The following is an 18,963-nucleotide window of genomic DNA, read 5'->3' as shown; positions in this document are numbered from 1 at the left end:
CATAGAAAAGTGTGAACATCTTTGTTAAATTTCACTGATTTAAATACATAAATACATAAAGAGAGACTTCAAAATCATTAGTTCTCTTCAGATGAATGCGTTGAAATCTCATGCCACTCACCTGACCAAAGTAAAAATCAGTCACACAAAAACAAAGATAGTTGAAACAAATTATTAACACAAATACAACAGACGCCCTAAAATACGAAAAACAAAACAGAGTCTCATCACAGTTCAGTACTATTTATTTCTCGGTGTTTGCACATTCTCAGCACTGTAATGTATTTAAGTATTTAGAAATAAATCTCTGAATTTACAATCCAGCATCTTCAAAGAAAAGTGCATAAAATGGCGTGTTGATGTTTACTTCTGAGTACTTGGCCCAGAGCTTCCAGCATACGCGTGTCTTTATCGCTAATCCCCTCTGAGAGGATTGACTGTGGGCATTTCACAACGGGGAACCCAGGGCCACGTCACAATGACCTGGTCAAGCAGAAGACGGGTCGTGCTGCTGGTGAGCCAACTATTGACTAATACCAGGGCCCTATTTTCATAGATTGGCGTATCTTCATTTACATGTTAGGCAAAGTCTAGTTTACCGTGTTTGGGAATTTGACAGACCGCGCTATGCCTCGCAGGGCGTTCGGCATACACGACAATTTGGTGACAGAATGTAGACTAGACTTTAGACCACTTAAAACCAAGTCTTGTGGCGTAGATAGTGTAACGCCATTTTAGTGGATTTGAGCAAGGCGCAGGCAAACAGATTCTGCGCTCCATTGATATATAGGGTGGATTTCATTCATAACTATGTCAGTGGGTTCGATGCACGCTGTGTGCATCGAACCCACTGAAACATTGATCAATTCATTGAATGCATTATTATCCTATTTAATATATTGTTAAAATACCCCTGACGCTCCATTTTGGAGAAAATCGAAGCCTTTCAAGTGCGCCTTTTGCTCGTGAAAATACAGAATTTAGAGCTTGTGTTCTCATTTATGTATTTTTTAAAAATACACACAGTGCTTGCCAGAACTTCTGGAATTATTTGTATTTCAGAGAACACACTTTAGACGTGATGAGGTCAAGAACATGACCTTCAGCGTGTGTCGGACTTTTTACAAGTTGTGAGGGACAATATTCTCTTTTTGACACTGATTGCATGTCACGTCTTGCTCACATGTTCTGTACTATTTGTTAAATTAAAATAGAAACTTTTAAAATCTAAATATATATGTTCATAGTGTCTTTAACTCTCCAGCGACTTGACACGGTCTGTAAATGTCGTCGGTGGTCTGTTGCTTTAAACACTGCTGCCATAAAGGATTGTGGGTAATATATTTCCCTTCGTTAAAGTTGGTTTGGAGAAACCTTTGCTAAAGGTAGCGAACATGTTGCATCCAGGCAACTTTCCAAAACATTTTAAGAATTTGAACAACCTATCCTCCAAGTACTTCCGGGCCATCTTGCTTGGAAAGGAAAGTTCCGTGGCAAAAGAGAGAATCTGAAGAGGGCCCCGGGGAATGGAGCGGGGTTGAAACTGAGCTGTGCCTGCCTCATGATTATGATCATTACCAGTCAATCAGCATCCAAATATTGCAAATACATAAAAGCATACAGTCTAACCCTGAACCAGATATGATAATTGTGAGGTGGAAAACACTGCTTAATGAAAATCACAAAGCGATAAGTGGGCAGGGCAGAGGGTAATTGCAACGTGCCTCTTTCTCGAGACCCTCGCCTCCTATTGATCCTTGCGCACTTCCTGCCGGAGAGGAGACATCGACACGAGTCAAATTCTAGCTTGGAGATTCTCCAAGTGAGGTGCGCGTACTATTCGAGGTGCGAAATCACGAGATAAGTCAAGAGGTAAGAATCATGGGCTACGTCTAGTTCAGTTGTATCTAACTTGTAAGTTCAATATTACCATTTCACATTGAAGAATTGTTTTTAAACATTTATGGTTCCATTTTTAGACAACCTCGGTGCACTCTTTTTTTACTGTATTATTATTATTTCAGTGACTTTTTTGTCCCCTATATTTAAGTGCAGCGTGAAAGACTGTCCACTCTGAAAAAGCAACTTTTCTTCACCGAAGTGGCTGCTTTAGAGTGCCTCGTTATTGGCCGTGAATCCATGCAGATAAAGATGGTATGGCAAGGAGGGGGGGATTTTCTTCATTTTTTTTTTGCTAAGTCTGACTTGAAAGCCAGTTGTGGGCATGGGCTACGAGCTGACATGGCCATTTTAGAGTGCCCTATTGTATTACATGGAAAAGCCCCACAGTGACCCGGTGGGATATAATCTCGCCACCGGAGGCTTTAATTCGATATGCCTTCACGGCTCAAACGTGTCGGCAAAAGAAAGATGGTGGCCTAAGTCACACCCATTTTTCCAGCTACAGTCGAACCTCTTTTCAACGTACACCGCTTACTTTTTCACCCCATAACGTTCCCATTTCAAAGTCCCGATTTTCATTTTCATTTTCCATTCGCAAATTTTGCTTACAACGAACATCTTTATGAACGTAAACTTCATGATAATGAATAGATTTTTTCCCACAAAATAGTGAAAAGGCCTTCATTACAAGGAACCGTAGGAAACCAACTGCCTTAAAAAATGTCCAAGGCAAACATCAGCATAGTGAGCGATCGCCCGACCGGTGAACACTTTTTCTGGGTGATTCACATTTACGTAAAACTATCGGAACGCCTCATGGCCCGAGGCGCGAAAGACGAGGACATTGCATTGACACATATCTATATATTTATCTAGCTACACACACAGAAACACACGGTAGCGGTCCCTCTTAGCCAATGGGATGGCCAGGAAGAAGCTAGGTAACAACCAATGGCAGAGCAGCTATTAAGTGTGTTGCGTTCAGGAAACACCGAACTGCGAGTAGCAGCCCATACTGTATTTTTACCTTTCGCATCTTGAAATTTCTTTCGTGACAAGAGGCAATATTTTCCTGTTGAGGTGTTTCGTAACTTGAAAATTTCGTATGAAGAGATGTTCGTAAGTGGAGGTACCACTGCATTTGGGAAAACTCTACGGAGCATTAAGCGCGAAGCGGCGGGGGACTACTGTAATGTATTTCGTATTATTAATGAATTAATTGTTAGATTCGACAACGGGTGGATTTTTTTCTGAAATGTGGTCAAATCTGTCTTGCACATGAATTGTATCGGTCAAAACATCTCAAAAACGTGATGTTTTTGAAATCCTAGACAGAGCGTTCGGGGATACATAAAGCCATCTCTGCTTACAATTTGCTGTTGACCAACGTTATCAGATGTTACCGTATTTTTGGTTCATGAAAGAATCACCGTCCAAGCACAGTTCAGTTCTATTTAACTTTTGAGATCAGCACAACTGCTTATAAGCAGCCTAATCAAGTGTCTAAATATGTACTCGACCATATCTTTGTTGAAGTGAACATGAACGTATCGCCGCGCGGCCACATGAAGAGTGTCATCAGTATCATGATAAGTTTCACATTCATGTTAGCACTGTTGATTTCCGGGTGGCTTATCTTCATGTTAGGAGTTACAATAATCATTGCTAACTCACATTATGTGGTTGCTGACATGTGGATTCATATAGTACATTAGATAACCTTTGTAAGTCCTACAAGGGGGGAAATTTGCATCCAAACGTCTTTCATTGATTCTCTGGTGCCGTATTATGTTGAGTCGTTATGTTGTTGCTGACACCCTTGTGCGGTCAGACTGCATGTACATACTGTACAGTAATAAACCCTTCGGTCTGTCTGTCTCGCTCTCTCTGATCTACATTGATCCTCAAGTACCTTATTGTTGTTACTCGCCCCCATTGATCCTTATTGTTATGTTAGGAGTTGCTGCTAACACCCATGTGTACTCATACATTACAGTATATATTGCACCCTCCCACTCCCTTGCTCGATGATGATGCCCGATGCCTGCAGTGAGGTCACATGAACTTCACTGAGCTCGGCCCAAAAGAGCACATCAACATCAGGAACAGTGAAAGGAGGGAGAGCACCTCGCAAGGCAAATCTTACATGTGAGGAACGTGCAGTGAATTGGAATCTAATATTTCAAACTGCAATTTGATAACGATGGAGCATCGTTATTGCACTAATATGATTGTCTGGTCATTAATCCCCACCTGGGCCGAATGTTGAGAATATGTATGGACTTGGTAATAAAAAGCCAATTGTTTTTAAGGGTGAGGAGTCTGGGGCGGCATAACCCGCTCTGTATTCCCAATTCGGGTTGGGGTGGGGGCTGGGGGCGGCGGCTGATCTCCGAAGCACGTGACTTGAGTGATTCAGCGAGACGCCATGTCAGAGCAAATCCCAGAGCAACAACAAGGAGCCACCTGACAGAGGAGCTCTGTTTCCATGGCAACAGCCATGTGGGGGGGGGGGGGGTAGGAGGGGGTGTTTGCTGTGGGAGGAAAGAAAGAGAAAGATGGAAGAAGAGGAGGAATAGTTTGGAGGATGAAATGCTATTGAGAGAACTGAGCGCAGAATCAAATGAATGAATACACACACATGCACAATCGTATCCATGCAACGGTCCTCAGCTCATACTGGGCTGAGCTTTCCAGCCACTGAAAGAAGAAAAAAACATGAATGAATGAATAAATGAATGGAGATTTTCTGGCAACTTAGTACAATGGAGCCATTGGATGGAATAGGGGGTTGCCTGCCAAAGGAAAGCACAAATCGCAAGCAGAAAATCATTTGTCCAAAGCGCTGCGTCCGCCATTGAAAATAAGATGTCACAGAAGACTACAGAAATAAAGACAAGTAAACTGAAAATCTAAGACACAAAGAGAAAGAAAATACATCAAAAAACAAATAGCAAGACATGGAAAAAACAATAATAATCCAATGAAAACAATCAACATTAAAATGAACAAATAAAATATAAAACCAAAATGAAACACGCCGAAATAAAAAGGCAAAAAGCTAAATAAAAAAACAACAATAAAAAAAACTAAAACTTAAAATAAAGAAAAAAACAAGCAAAAAGCTAAAAAATAAACAACAACACAAAGTTAAAAATAAATACAAAGAAAAACAAAAACAAACAAGCTAAAAACACAATTGAACAATATGTAATGAAACACGAAGACCACAAAAAAACCCCCAACAACATACGAGATCAAACAGCAATAACAAAACATCTCATGTCAGAATCCAAATTTCCCGTGTTTTGGATGTATAGAAAGCCAAAACTTTTTATTGAACAGCAATGACAAATCCACACATGTACTGTATAATGCAAACCCGAGGAGGAGAGAAGCTGTGAGCGAACAGAGAAGCGTGCGCGTCAAATCTACTAAATAATTCATATTCATAATAAAAACAGGACTTTAGTGCATTCTGCATGACAAATGAAACTTCAGACCAGGAGACAAAGAGTAAAAGACTCCATTGTTCCTCAGTGCAGTGATGACTTAAGCACTTCCATGTAGCATTTGGAAAGAAACACGACACTGCAACCGAGTGGTCAACTCTTCGGCGTGAAGAAGTGGTGACCCCTCCACTGCCCTACAAAATATCATAAAGCCATTAGGCCGTAAGTATTTTAGAGAGGGGCTTGTGAAAGGATGCAAGAGGGTGGGAGTGCGATGGTGCTACATGCAGTGCAATGTCTGAAGCACTGCATCCATGACTGAGAATGCTTCTATGTGCAGTGTAGTTGTACATCGTGCTATACCATGAGCGAAAAGGCTTTCCCACCCACATTGTTGTATACAAAGCGCTGCATCCTTCAGTGAGAATGCTTTCATTCATATTGGAAAATACTATACGACCTCAAGAGTGTTTTCGACAAAAACTGGCAGCCGTCCCCTCCAAGTCTACTTATTTTTTATTTCAAATGTATTTTCCCTTTATCCATGTATTTGTATTGGTCATCCTGGCTGGTGCGAATTTTTACACTTTCATCATTACCTAAACAGCTTGTACATTCAGCAAAGGTTTCACGGACGATTATTACCATTTCCATTACCTCCGATGGAAACAATTGTTATGAATGGAGGTGTTCTACTACATTTGTCAACGCATCTGTATCACTAATATAATAGCAACACCATTAAAAACATTCATCTTGATACCAAAACTTGCGTGCATAGCCTTTATTAGAGTAAGGTGCAATACAGAGAAGCTTCAGTAACTATCATGCATTTACTACCCATCGAAAGATGATTAAATTCTACCGTCATACCAGTTTCTTCAATCTTGAGGGAGCTTATCATTGATTTTAAAATTCTACCAGCAATCAACAGTACCGAGGTGATTTGTGCACTGAAAATCCATAAAGCATTTCATGACACGGAGGAGATGAAGTGCTCCACCTGTATTCCAATCCAATTAGGAGACTACTATAAGCCAATTTTGTCCTGATACAACACAACCATACATATATACACACACATTATATATAGATAGATAAGTGTGTGTGTGTGTGTGTGTGTGTGTGTGTGTGTGTGTGTGTGCGTGTGTGTGCAAGCCGACAAGCACTCAAGATTGTTGTCACTTTGGTGGATTAAAGCGCCATAAATGACTCCCCAAAACCCACAAATGAAATAAACTATGATAACTATGCTCATCCATCATGATCTCTTCTATTGACTGCAACTTAAGCTATAAAGAAAAGGAAAGAGGAAAATGCAAAGCTACACTGCCCCGTAGTGGACGCTTCAGCTAACTGCAACAACATTAAGCAAATCTCCTTCACCGGGAGCCTGAAATGAAGCAAATTCATCCCAAGGATAAGTGGAGCAATGACATCACCGCCTTAGAGATTTTGGTCGTTCTCATGGAAACGATGCAGGTGGTCAGAGTACCTGTGAGATAGAGACCAATAAATTGAGGATTAATCATTGTACACCATGATTAGTTAAAAGATACTCGCAAAAATTAGTCGATTGTAAAAACAAAACAAAAATGTAAGATAGTAAGTGTCTTAAAAAGTTTATGGACAAATTTAAATAGTATATCCAAGCCAAAAAAAAAAACTAAACACATATAAACCTACAAATCTAAATCAGTTAAAACATTAATGATGGATTTCTATTAAAAAGTGTGTCTATATCTTGGCGTTCCATCTCACTTTTTAGCACAGAAAGCAGAGCAGTCTCTGCCAATGCTCTCGCTCCAAGCCGTCTTGTACAGCACCTGGAACAAAGTTAATCGCAGGCAAGATGTTCTCATTGTATAAATTATTATTTTTGAAACGGAGTGGAGAAAGTTGAACTCGTCTGACGCACCAAGAAGACCAGACAATGCAGGAAAAGGGTGTAGAAGAAGGCCACAGTGCGTGCCATCTTATTGGAGAGGATCACACGCCCCTGGAGTGACATGAGAAAACCAAGTTGGCATTGTGGGTGCTTGAGAGTAGAGAGTAGAGAGTAGAGAATAGAGAATAGAGAGTAGAGAGTGAGAGAGAGTGAGAGAGAGAGAGATTGTACCAGGCTCAGAGTTGCTTTATCCCAGGGGCTGAGGCTCAAGTAGCGACGCTGACGCTCCTGTTGACAGAAATCACAGCAGACACATCAGCGCATCATTTGAAAATGAACAATACAAAACGAAATGGGAGTTATGGGACTTCATACACCTTTTCAAGCTCTTCCAAGGTCATTTGAAGCTTTTCTACATTGTTGTAGATTGATTTCATATTGACAATACCAATTCCAATTCTATATTTGAGCATGTTTTGTGGATGAAAAATGCGGTTCCTGAGAATTTACTAAATAGTCATCTACTGTCATTCCTCCTGTTCAAATGCCAGTTTTGTGGTGAGCATCTGTCCAACAGAAGACGCTTGGAGACTCATCTGATCAGATCCATGCGTCGCAATTCATATTCCCAGAGAGTGATTCAATTCAGTGGGATTACGATTCAATATGAGACGAGTTTGAGTTTGAGAGGGTATGATGGAATGAGTTTCTTGTCGTCATCTAACAATATGAATGAAAGCGTCAGTAGGTTTCTGTAAATGCCGAACGATAAATATACCTCTCCGATAAAGAAGATTCAATACACAGAAATATACTATATTTTATAGCGGAACAATTTGATTGAGTTCAATTTTCAGAGAGAGAGAAAAACTGCAACTGCCAGGCCCTATTGTGGAATACTGTCACGTGTTGTCCGTTTTGTACCTTCTTACTGAAGGAAGCAAACGGATCCAGCCTGTCTTCGTATTGGGAAGAGTAACGCATGACTGTGTCATCACTGCCTCCCGCCTGCAGCACACACATAAGGAATCGTGTGACATCAGGTCATGACTCGCCCACACACACTCTCGCAACATAAACAAAGAGAGCCATACTCTGCCAGCGTAGCTCTGTAGGAACTTGATCTTCTCATAGAGTTTAATGTTGTCTGCACGCAGGCTGTCCAGCTCGTTCTGCAGGGCCTGCATGGTCTGCTGCATGGAGCGGCTCTCCTGGAACGAGCGGTAAAAGGTCACAGGTAGTGTGTGAGGCATGTGTGAGGGTGTGTGTGTGTGAGACGGGGACTCACGGCTTCCAGTTCCTGGTTGCGAGAGCGGAACCTCTCCCTTTGGCTGGAGATGATGGAGAGCAGAGAGTCCATCTGACCTTGAGGCAGCTCGGCATGGACGCTCATTCCAGAATCTAACAAAAACAAGGTAAGTCTTTAAAAACACATGTAGCGGAACCTTTAAACAAAGTGAAGCCTTTTTTGAGGAATCTTTTCCGGAAATAGACATTGCCTCCCTCGGAACTGGAGAAAGCAGGCAGGACAAGCTTCATTTTTCAGACTTTTGGACGATGGAGATTTCAAATATACCGTCTGGACGATGCTGCTGCTTCAAAATGAAGCCACTTTAGAGTTTATCACGCGGCAATTAAATGTGTCACTGCTAATGGTTGATGACTCATCACTGACAACTGTAGCAGAACGTTAGCTGGCCCTCATTGTCATTTAGAAGATGCGAACCGGCTCAAGTGGTTGGGGTGTCGCTGCTCAACAGATCGTGATGATCGTGAGTGAGGAGCAACCGCGCATACAAACGTACCGGCAAACATAGCGGTGGCCTCTTTGATGGGCTCGGGGATGTTGATGACTTCGGCGCCCTCGGCACCGGGTCGGGGAAGCGAGGACATGTCCTGGATGGTACTCAGGTCATGCTCCAGCCTCAGGATGAGCTCCTTCTGCTCGGCGCTGTTCCGCACTGCTGCAGAAAACTCCCCCTGGAGCTCCGCATAGCGACCTGGGGAGGATTAGAAAAGGTCATTTTTTCCACATCAACCATCTGGATTTGTAACTTGTCTTATTCGGAAGGCACTCACCTGTGGGAGGGCTGTCATTGACATAAACAGTCTAACATCTTGAAAAGTAACCTCATTTTTCTTTTTCTCTGAGAATACTTGAACAACAAACCTCCACAGCACACTTATAGTATTTGTATAAAAGAGATTTACTTCAATTATCACACCTAGGGTGCATGTGAATAATAATAATGATGATGAATGAATCAAATGTCAATCATAACAAATACATTGTGAACGTTTCATACAGTGATATTGCTTTTCAATGTTGTAGAAGGGGGGGGCTGTCTTACAGTGCTGAGAACAAACATGATACGTTTAGTAAATAGAAAGATATAAAGAAAGCGATGATACATGAAGAAACAAATGAAAAAAAATGGAGGAAAATAGCGTCTCGGGAGTGACGGAAGTGCTGAGAAATGGGGGTGGGAGGGGAGAGGTGAACCGTCCCTTTTACAGTCATGCACAGCACACACACTCTAAGCAGTGGGGAAAAGCGTTATTACTTCCACGTTGTTGATGATAGGGTATATATAAAAAAGAAGAAGAAACATAACATACAGCCTCAACAAGCATCTTAAAGCTTTCCAAAGTTGTAAGGGAGGGCTGAAGATCTCTCCCCGGGTCATTTGGTTGTCAGTCTAAACTGTAGAGGAAGCTACAGGAGGGGATGAAGAGAGACATGAATGGAGCAAATAAAGGTGGACAACTACATCACTATTTGGCTTTTTGCTTCCTCTTTTGTGTGTGTGCGTGTGTGTGTGTTACATTGAAATGTTGAACTTGGAAACAGAGCGAGGAAATGACCGAACTAAATCAAAAGGACACACACAAGCAATGTGAAGATGTGTATTGTGCTGTGTTTAGGTGTGTAACGACTACCGAGTGTGTGCTATGCGTACAGCACCGCTGCGTAAGGGGGAAAAAAAAGTGATTCCTTACAAAAAACCCACTTCATAAGATATATTCTAAAAGTATTAATATTATTACAAAAACATCTTGAGGTTTTTCTTTCTGTCTCTTTTTTTCTTCCTTTTTTTTTTTTTTTTTTTTTTAGTTTTTCCTGAATAGGGTGACCAGTGCTGCTGTCCAGGCTTCCATCACAATAATATTTAAAAAAAAAAAAAAAGAATAAGCACTACTTCAAAACAGATCATACAGTAAAGCTTTACGACTTCAGAAAACATGATATGATATACAGCATCTGTTACACCTTTACAATGTTATTCAACAGTGTATAGAATCATCTGGATCTTTAAATTTGTAGAAAAATATCTGTGGATCATGGAAAAAGTCCTGAATCGTCCCTTCTCTCGTCTTGCCTTCCAAACAAAAAGCACTCTGTGACACTAAGTGACGCCGTAGCTACTTGACCCCGACTCCTATTTACAATTTCTTATCCTCCCTCAAAATAGTTGGCACACGTCATCTCAATACCTGCAGTGACGTCACAGCGAACCTGACACGGAACAGAAGGAGAAGACAAATCCAACAAAAGAAAAACATAATGCCCTATGAATAAATTCAGTGTTATTACAGTGTCTGCTGTTTTTCGGCGTGCTTCCTCCTTCATTCTGCTTGTTAGGTATGTACAACGTCAGGGTGAGGTGTGGTGGGGGACGTGGGGGGGGGGGGGGCGTAACTGTCTGATAAAGCCCCCAATGGGTCAGTCGTTAACAAAAACACAAGCTCATCTATTTTTTCCAGCAACCCTCTCCAGGAGAGAAGTACAGGTATGGGGGGGGGGGGGGGGGGGTGTCGATGTGGATCAGAGACGACACGGACCACACGCACACGTCTGACGACATCACAACGTTTCGGTGCCCTGCTTGGCAGTTAAAGGCACAAATCTGATGATCTGATGTGATTTTTTGGAAGGGGGGGGGGTGGCAAAGAGATGGCTGAAATGGGTTAAGTGCTTCGTATAAAGGTTACAGTAGAGATACGAGACGTGCTGTGCGGTCACGGGCCCGAAGCCGCTCTGACGGGACACGGATGTTTGACACCTGGCGTCCGTGGGAAGAGAGAGTTTGAGAGAGTTTGAGGGAGTCTCCCCCCCCCCAGACGGGAACATCTTGATTTAAATGCAGTGCATTTGACCAGGATTGACGATATGGACAAAAGTAGTGAGACACATGGCAGAATTGATTATTCTTGGAACCTTTCAGTGGTTGGTCTTGACTCAAGACAGATTAAATTTTAATTGAGTTCTTTAAAAATTTCAACTATATTGCTTTACAAAAAAAATAAAAGTAAAAATTAAACAATTCAGGGCAACAAACCTGACCAAAAATTTGAATTTGGGAAATTCAAAAACATATTTGAAGTTTTGCTGATGTGAAAATTGGCTTTCCTGCATTTTCCACAAAGAAATAAGAGTTTACAGTTTACAGTCCCATGCATCGTCGTCCCCCAACTTAAAAGATTTTTGGAAAAAACAACTCAGCAAATTTGTTTTGAAGCCAACATGTTTGCTTTGTTGCGCTAACTAACATTGTTGCAGTCTCCAAAATTTATATTTTCAAGTTGTTCCAACTTAAATGACTGAGGCCCAATAAACACAAATTGTATTTTTTTTTTTACAGTGTACAGCAAATCATTTGCAGAATCAAAAGTCATTTTTAACTAACTAGCAATGCGATTGCAAAAAAATGGAGGTTTTTTTTTTCCATTTACGTCTGTTATCGATTCTCATTCAACCAGCGCATGGTAATCTGCAAAGGTGTAAATTAAGTAAATCAGTACAGTAAATGTGTTTTTGTGTTTGTTTGCTCAACAAAAAACTTTAAAGTGTGTGGGACGATGTTCTGAGGTTTAAACCGGTACTTCTGAATGTGTGTTATGTGGACTGACAGTGCTACGCAGTAGCGGTATGCGAAAGAATTGCTGAATTAACTCGTAAGAATTCGCGGATCGAATAATGAATGATAGCGTACTTTTAGGCACACTTCAGTTCAATTTTAAATTTTTAGCACAATACGTTGATCTGAATGTTTGAAAACAAACAGTTATAAAATAATGAAGGTAAAGTTTCTGTTAAATGTTAGCGTGAAATGCATTTGAATGATTATTTATGTACTTTTTTATTGTTCCTATATTTAAGCAGTCTTGATGTTCAAAATGTGCAGAATGTTACAATGTTAACTTTTAGGCTTCGTTAGCGACTTCACTTTTAAGTCTGTCATTATTATGGTGCGACTCAGTGATCCAAGTGTTATTTGAGTTTGTAATTGATATTGAGAACCACTGACGTCAGCATTTGTTTTAAAAAAAAGTTGCATATAATCTCGACAAATCACAGATTTCAAGCAGTTGCGACGAGGGCATGGAACATAACTCACTGATTTATTTTAAGGTTCATTGTCGATAAAGACACGATCATCCCATAATAGCGTATATTAATTTCATAACAAAAAGTTCCTTCATTATTTTTTTTTATGATGCTTATTGTTAAGACTCCACTCTTTAATCCATCTAAGAGACTGTTTACATGCCTTGGTAGGTGTTGCTGTTTTGATTAGTAACAGAGTAAGCAATAGCATCTATTAACAATTACACTGTTGGAAAAAATGTGTCTATTTGAGGGAGGTGTTAAGTCTTAAGTGGATTATGCCCACTACAGTGGTACCTTTACTTACGAAATTAATTGGTTCTGAAACAAATTTCTTAAATAGAAAATCTTGTAAGTAGAGACGCGTTTTCCATGCAAATGCCCTAATCCGTTCCAAGTTCCCCCAAAATTCAGACATAAATGTTTTCTAAAGCATAGAAATGCATCAAAATATGTAACAAATACTTGTTACAATTAGATTATTCAACAAGAAATGAGAGTTGTGCATAATGTAAAAAACAAAGAATAAAAATGATGGGTCATTTAACTTTTAACTGCGTCCTCATCGTTGTTTGCCCTCTTTAGTTCATGTTCTCTCTCAGAAGTGGTTTTTGCCTGGCGTTTTGTAAAGAACTGAGCAAAGGACGTCTGCTTTTGTCGGCTTTTAACAGTCCTTCGAAAATGTACAAGGCAAACATCAGCATAGTAAGCGATCGCCCGACTGATGAACACTTTTTCTGGGTGATTCACATTTACGTCAAGCTATCGGAATATCTCATGGCTCAAGGGGCGAATAACCAGGAGGCTGCGTAGGCACATATCTATCTATCTATCGAAACAAATAGACGCATACGCTATAGGTCCATCTTGGCCAATGGGATGCCAGGTTGACGCTCGGGAATAGCCAATGGCAGAGCAGCTATAAGTATGTTACGTTCAGGAAACTCGCAGCTTTCTTTCGTAACAAGAGGCAATATTTTCCTGTTGAGGTGTTTCGTGACTTGAAATCTTCGTATGAAGAGACGTTCGTAAGTCGAGGCACCACTGTACTTGGGGTGCTGGGAGATGGTAGGAGAATCTATTAATTTTTTTAACTCCTGTTTCATTGCCAGCTTAATGCTTGCTGCCCACAGAAGTCGTTATAGTGTAGTTGAGTGTGAATCAGCAGTATTTAAAATTGCTTAACTCCACATGATTGCCCAGTTTCACTGCCTGGAAGTGTCCCAATACTTTGTCCATATAATGTCTGTGGATTTAAGCCAGTGAGAAAAATTGTTGGTACTTTTTTGTTAAACTAATAAACAAACAAAAAAAAATAACCCAACGCTAACTGAAATAACGGACTGAGAAGCAATAAATTACAACGAAATTTTTTTTTGGATTTGTTGCTATCCAAACTTTTGAGGCAAATGCTGCAATCAAAGTATTTCTGTAGGTCTCAAACGTCAGTTGACTCGTATTGTGACCCACTCGACATCGAGTTAACCGTCTCAGGTTCTTTCCCCTGATAAATATTCGATTGGGTTTAGATCAGAGCTAACAGAAAGCTACTTCAGAAAACCAATACAGTCAAATGTTTTAGCTGCATATTTTTGGTCTTTATTCTGTTGGAGGAGCCGCAACTTTCAAGTGAGACCGAGCTTTCTGGAACTGTGCAGCATATTTTGCTCCAAAATGCCTTTTATTCTCTTGAGATTTCATTGTGCACTGAAGGTATTCATGACACCCCATGCCGGATGTAGCAAGCAGCCCCGGAAAATGACCACGCCTTATATGTTTCACAGTAGTGTTCTTTGTATGTTCACTTATTGTATGTAACAGAGTGAATAAGACTTGACAATACGGATTTTGGCAAACTACATTTTTGTCAGTTGCTTCACTGACCGTTGTGGGTTTTTCTTTTGTTTGACATAAGCGTACCAACAATGGTATTCGTGTGTGTGTGTGTGTGTGTGTTAAGGAAACAGGGAGAATGGGGAAGAGGGTTACGGATAGAAACGAAATCAGATGCTTACTAATTATGCCTACACCAGCTGTGTTCCCGTTCTGTCACACGCAGTTATGTGAAAGGACGCAGTTCATCATGTAGAAAAACAGCCGACGTTTGTTTCCATTTTAGTGTTCCAGTCTGTGCTTGTTTTTTGTTTTGTTTTTTTTCAAACACTTCCACAAATAAAAGGCATCGATTTCCCAGGAGCCTGGGATGGTAACTCCGGTGTAGTGTTTTATAGACCCTGTCCTAATAAGTGCTTTGCTGTACGGACTGCTATAGATTAATTTTCTGCATAATCATAGGCTGGCTCTTCTGTGTGGCCTCAGACACCTGCTAGCTGGTAGAACTTGTCTAATCTCAATTTGGCAGATATGACCTCTTTTCAAAATGCATTCTCATCTTCGGGTGATTTCATTTGACCTATTTAACAACAAGTATACACTTGGGACCTGATCATCAAGTTAATAGCGATGACAGAGGGGAATGAATTCTAGCGAGAGACGAGCTTGTCCGAGATACGGCCGCAAAAATGACAGTCAAGTAAAAAAACAGAAAGGGATATGCAAGTCAATCATTTTGATATGTTTTGGGGGATTCTTGAGCTTGCCATTTTAGGGCTGTTCATAAAAGCTTGGCGAGGGGCGGGTGCGAAGTGTGGCAAAAGCATGACTCAAAAAGGTATTGAAATGACACTAAACATTTGGGATTCATGAATATACAAACAAATGAGAACTAGTACGTCTCTGTAAATATTAACCAATACTGCCGGCAGTCTATAACGTCTAGTAAAAATGTTACTTGCCCTCAGGAACAGTATAATCCCTTACAAAATAGTCAACCCAAATGATAAGACATTAAATGAAAAATTACAGCACCTATAAATAAGCAGAATAAAAATCAAAACTAAATGCAAAAAAAAAAAAAAACCAATAACAACCCATAAAAGAAAAAGCAATAAAACCGAGCTACAGTAAATCATCATATTAAACTACGTGGTGAGAAGATTAATGTAATGGTAACGCATCAAACAGCTTAAAAAGAAGGGTGTCAGTTGTGCACTCGTAGTGTGTGCAAGTAGGTACGAAATACAAAAACACCACACACTCGTTGGAAACACACACACGCACACACATACACACGTACACACACACACACACACACACACACACACACACAAAGGGGAGGCAGTGGGCTGACAGGCACTGAGGGCTTGTGTGGGAAGAGGACGAGGTGATATGCCTTTAAATTTGTAGTGTATACAGTAGAATTGAATGTGGACAAAAAGAGTCCCTGGATGCAAGAAAGACTGGAAGAGAGTGTAACTACTCATACCAGGGTTGGAGTGAACTCACTTTTGAACTAAAAAGTACTGTACATTGCAAAAAAAACAAACAAACCAACACAACAACAAAAACAATACATCCTATCATTAGGAGCTTGATAACCTAACATTTGTAAATTGAACTCTGAGTGAATTGACCTCGACCCTGACTGACATGCAGGCCAGTGTACACACACACACACACACGCACACGCACACACACTTCCTGATTTGGCCTATAAAAAGATGTGTGTTTGTGAGCAGGAAATTAGCTGGTGGCGAGCGCGTACACGCGCACACACACAAGAGATCCAGTGGTGGGTCAAAACTGTGACGTGCACAACCTACCAATGAGGGAGGGGAGGGGGGGGGGGAGACAACTACAAGCAAGAGACAAGTATCGGCTACAGTACTACGTGAAGTCATCATATCGTATTTGACAATGCAACATTATTCCATCCTAATTTTCTTTCTTTTTTTTCAAGAAAAAAAACAACAGTAATTTGTTACTCTTATTGTCTGCTTATTTTTTACTAATTAAATTCCTTCCTAAAATTCCCTATTTTGTTATCTTTAGAGTCAGAAGACTGTGCAATCTCTTATCGGCAACCAAATTGCAATATGAATTAAAAAAAAAAAAAAAGAATGAGGTGGGTCCTTCATCCATCAAGAAGGACCTCAGGGTTCCTTCTCTCCTTTCCAGATGAGTGTGTGTTTGCAAGGAATTATTACGTTATCCTCCTGGCCATCACATGGCTGTCAGCAGGACAGAAATAGGAGAACGGGGTACACAACAGGTCAAAGTTCGTACATCAATAACCATGGTAGCTCAGGTGTGTTACCCTCTTTAAGTGTGTCGGAGTGAAATACAAAAACAAAATGCGCCGCCGTTCAGAAGCGACAACACACTCGTACGGGCACACACTGACTCAACCCCTAAACACACAAAAAAACACACACGCGCACAAACACAGACACACACACAGACACACACACACACACGCAAGTGAGTGAAAAAGGCAAAGGGTTTGTAACAGTCACTCTACAGTGTGAAAAATGAGGCGTCTCACTGAGTGAGGGGAGGTTTGTGGACACTTGGGAGGTGAGAAGAAGAGCGGAAGAAATATCTCCTTGAAGAAATTGAGAATTCCTGTCTCTTATTTATCATCGAGCAGTGTGTATCACTGGAACAGCTGCTGTGACAGGCCTCGCCTGTCTTTACCCAGTCCAGGTCTCGCTGCCCGGCCGCGGGTCAAACCCCAGCTCAGGACTAACCAGTCTGGTGCACCAGTGGCTGGTGATGTGGGGGGGCAGGGGGGTGGGCGGGGGTCGGGGAGGTACAGCAGGGCCAGAGGCCAGCAGGACGGTTAAGTGCTTTTCTCAGTATACAAAAAAAAAAAAATCATCAGGAGAGACAATTAAGCTCTGTTATTTTGTTCTTCTAGGTATTCAGTAAATCTTTTTTTCAGGTTTTTTTTTTCCAACCACACTTTGTCGCTTTCCTCTTTTGGGAAAGCTATGTAGTAAAAATGGCTGCTGAGCTTGACTTTGGCTGTGTCCATTCTCCAACGGGAACAGAGGAGGAGGGGTGCAAGGTTAGAGGTGGTGAGGTTATGAGACAAGAGGGGCGAAAGGATGCTCAGAGTGGGGGAGGGCTAGAACTCCCACTCTGAGGGGTCCTCTTTGCTAGCGGCCTTCTCCAGCCGGTGGATGATGTTATTGAGGTTGGCCGCTTTCTTCTTGCGCAGATTGTTGTCCCTGGGGTTTCTTGCCGGACCGGAGGCCGGGATATTTGTACTCGAGGCGGAGCTGCCGGGGGATGCCTCCGTGAGGCTAAAGAGCCCGAGTCCGCCAGGCCCGCAGCTAGAGCTCGGCGGGATGCAGTCTATCTGGGAAGGGGAATTATTAGAGGCCCCCGCCTCAGAATCGGCCTCCATGTCGTGGTCTTTATACGACCCCCTGTGATCCTCCAGGCCTGATCCGAATACCTGCCGTGCCTCCACTGTGCCCTCCGATTCGGTCCCATCACAGCTGTCCCCTTCACCTGATTTTGAACCGCGGAGAGAAGGGGAGCCCCCCTCACTGCCAGGCCCGACCCCTCCAGCTGCCTGGATTTCCTCAATGAAGAGTTCTCGCCGGATACGCGACCTGGAAGAAACGCTGGACATTAGTCATTGTACTTGATGATGTTTCATTTGTTATGTGACTACACACACTACCATGTTTCGTAAGACAGTTTTTAAATATGTCCACAAGTCCAATTTAGAGTTGTATGCTAATTTTCAGTAGCCTAACAATGGCATTTTGCATTTTATGTGAGCATTAAGCTCGCAGAATTTTGTTTTTTATGTAGTTTAATGAAAACCTTTGGTGTTTCGATATAAGATTAGATAAGAAAACCTCTATTTGTCTCACAATGGAGAAATTCGCAATTTACAGCAGCAAAATATATACAAAATGTCTCTTTCGTTTAATGTGTAACTCTTATCATCATCTTCAACTGGAGGTGGCAAATAAACAGTCTGAAGCAAGCACCCTTTCCTTTTCATTTGGAGAACTGTGCGAGTAAGACAGCGTCAACAACGTGATGAACAACAAGCACAGTACCGCAAGACTAATTGAAATTATGAGTGTGTAGATTTTTTCGAAAGCAAATGTACCAGTACCAAATGAGTTCTTGTACGTGTCTCGTTCAGAAGTTGCGTGGTGTTCTTGAATTGCACTTTTTATGCTAGAGAGCCCTTTGCACTGAGAAAAAAAATGACACTATGAGATTATTTTGCTGTTTGGGCCAAACCCTTTGTTGTTGGGTTGAGATCGTGGATCATTTGACCGTACGTTGAAAATGTATGATCAAAAATGAAATATAGTAAAAAAATATATTAAATATGTTTAGTTCATATTGAAAGTTGTATTTTTGTCATTTTTCTGGTTAGGAAGTGCTTGGTCCAATGTGGCCCCCATTTAAGTTAAAGGTAAAACTACCACTTATATGAAAAACTTTCCGATGGACCCGCT

At 41.2% G+C, this 18,963-nt stretch overlaps 2 protein-coding genes across 4 annotated transcripts in view; both read right to left on the bottom strand.

Annotated features, from left to right (window-relative positions):
• Positions 1-6,800: 6,800 nt before the first annotated feature.
• Positions 6,801-11,703, bottom strand: cux1b (cut-like homeobox 1b). Its single transcript, XM_086125760.1, has 10 exons — positions 11,692-11,703; positions 10,738-10,759; positions 9,048-9,242; positions 8,531-8,643; positions 8,337-8,453; positions 8,167-8,250; positions 7,474-7,530; positions 7,273-7,353; positions 7,116-7,180; positions 6,801-6,849 (listed from the first exon to the last, which is right to left on the bottom strand). The coding sequence occupies exons 1-10, from the start codon at positions 11,701-11,703 to the stop codon at positions 6,801-6,803; spliced, it is 795 nt and encodes a 264-aa protein (XP_085981886.1).
• Positions 9,426-18,963, bottom strand: part of cux1a (cut-like homeobox 1a) — an 87,436-nt gene continuing 77,898 nt past the window's right edge. For all 3 annotated transcript variants that reach the window (XM_086124645.1, XM_086124646.1, XM_086124647.1), the window contains one exon: positions 9,426-18,093. In XM_086124645.1, coding sequence (XP_085980771.1) covers positions 17,601-18,093 — 493 coding nt within the window. In that variant the 3' untranslated portion in view covers positions 9,426-17,600. The remainder of the gene's footprint in view (positions 18,094-18,963) is intronic.

Source organism: Hippocampus guttulatus, chromosome 12, assembly GCF_054856545.1.
Source record: "Hippocampus guttulatus isolate MCC_2025c chromosome 12, RoL_Hgut_1.0, whole genome shotgun sequence".
NCBI classification, from domain to species: domain Eukaryota; kingdom Metazoa; phylum Chordata; class Actinopteri; order Syngnathiformes; family Syngnathidae; genus Hippocampus; species Hippocampus guttulatus.
This window is presented reverse-complemented; position numbering and strand designations above follow the sequence as displayed.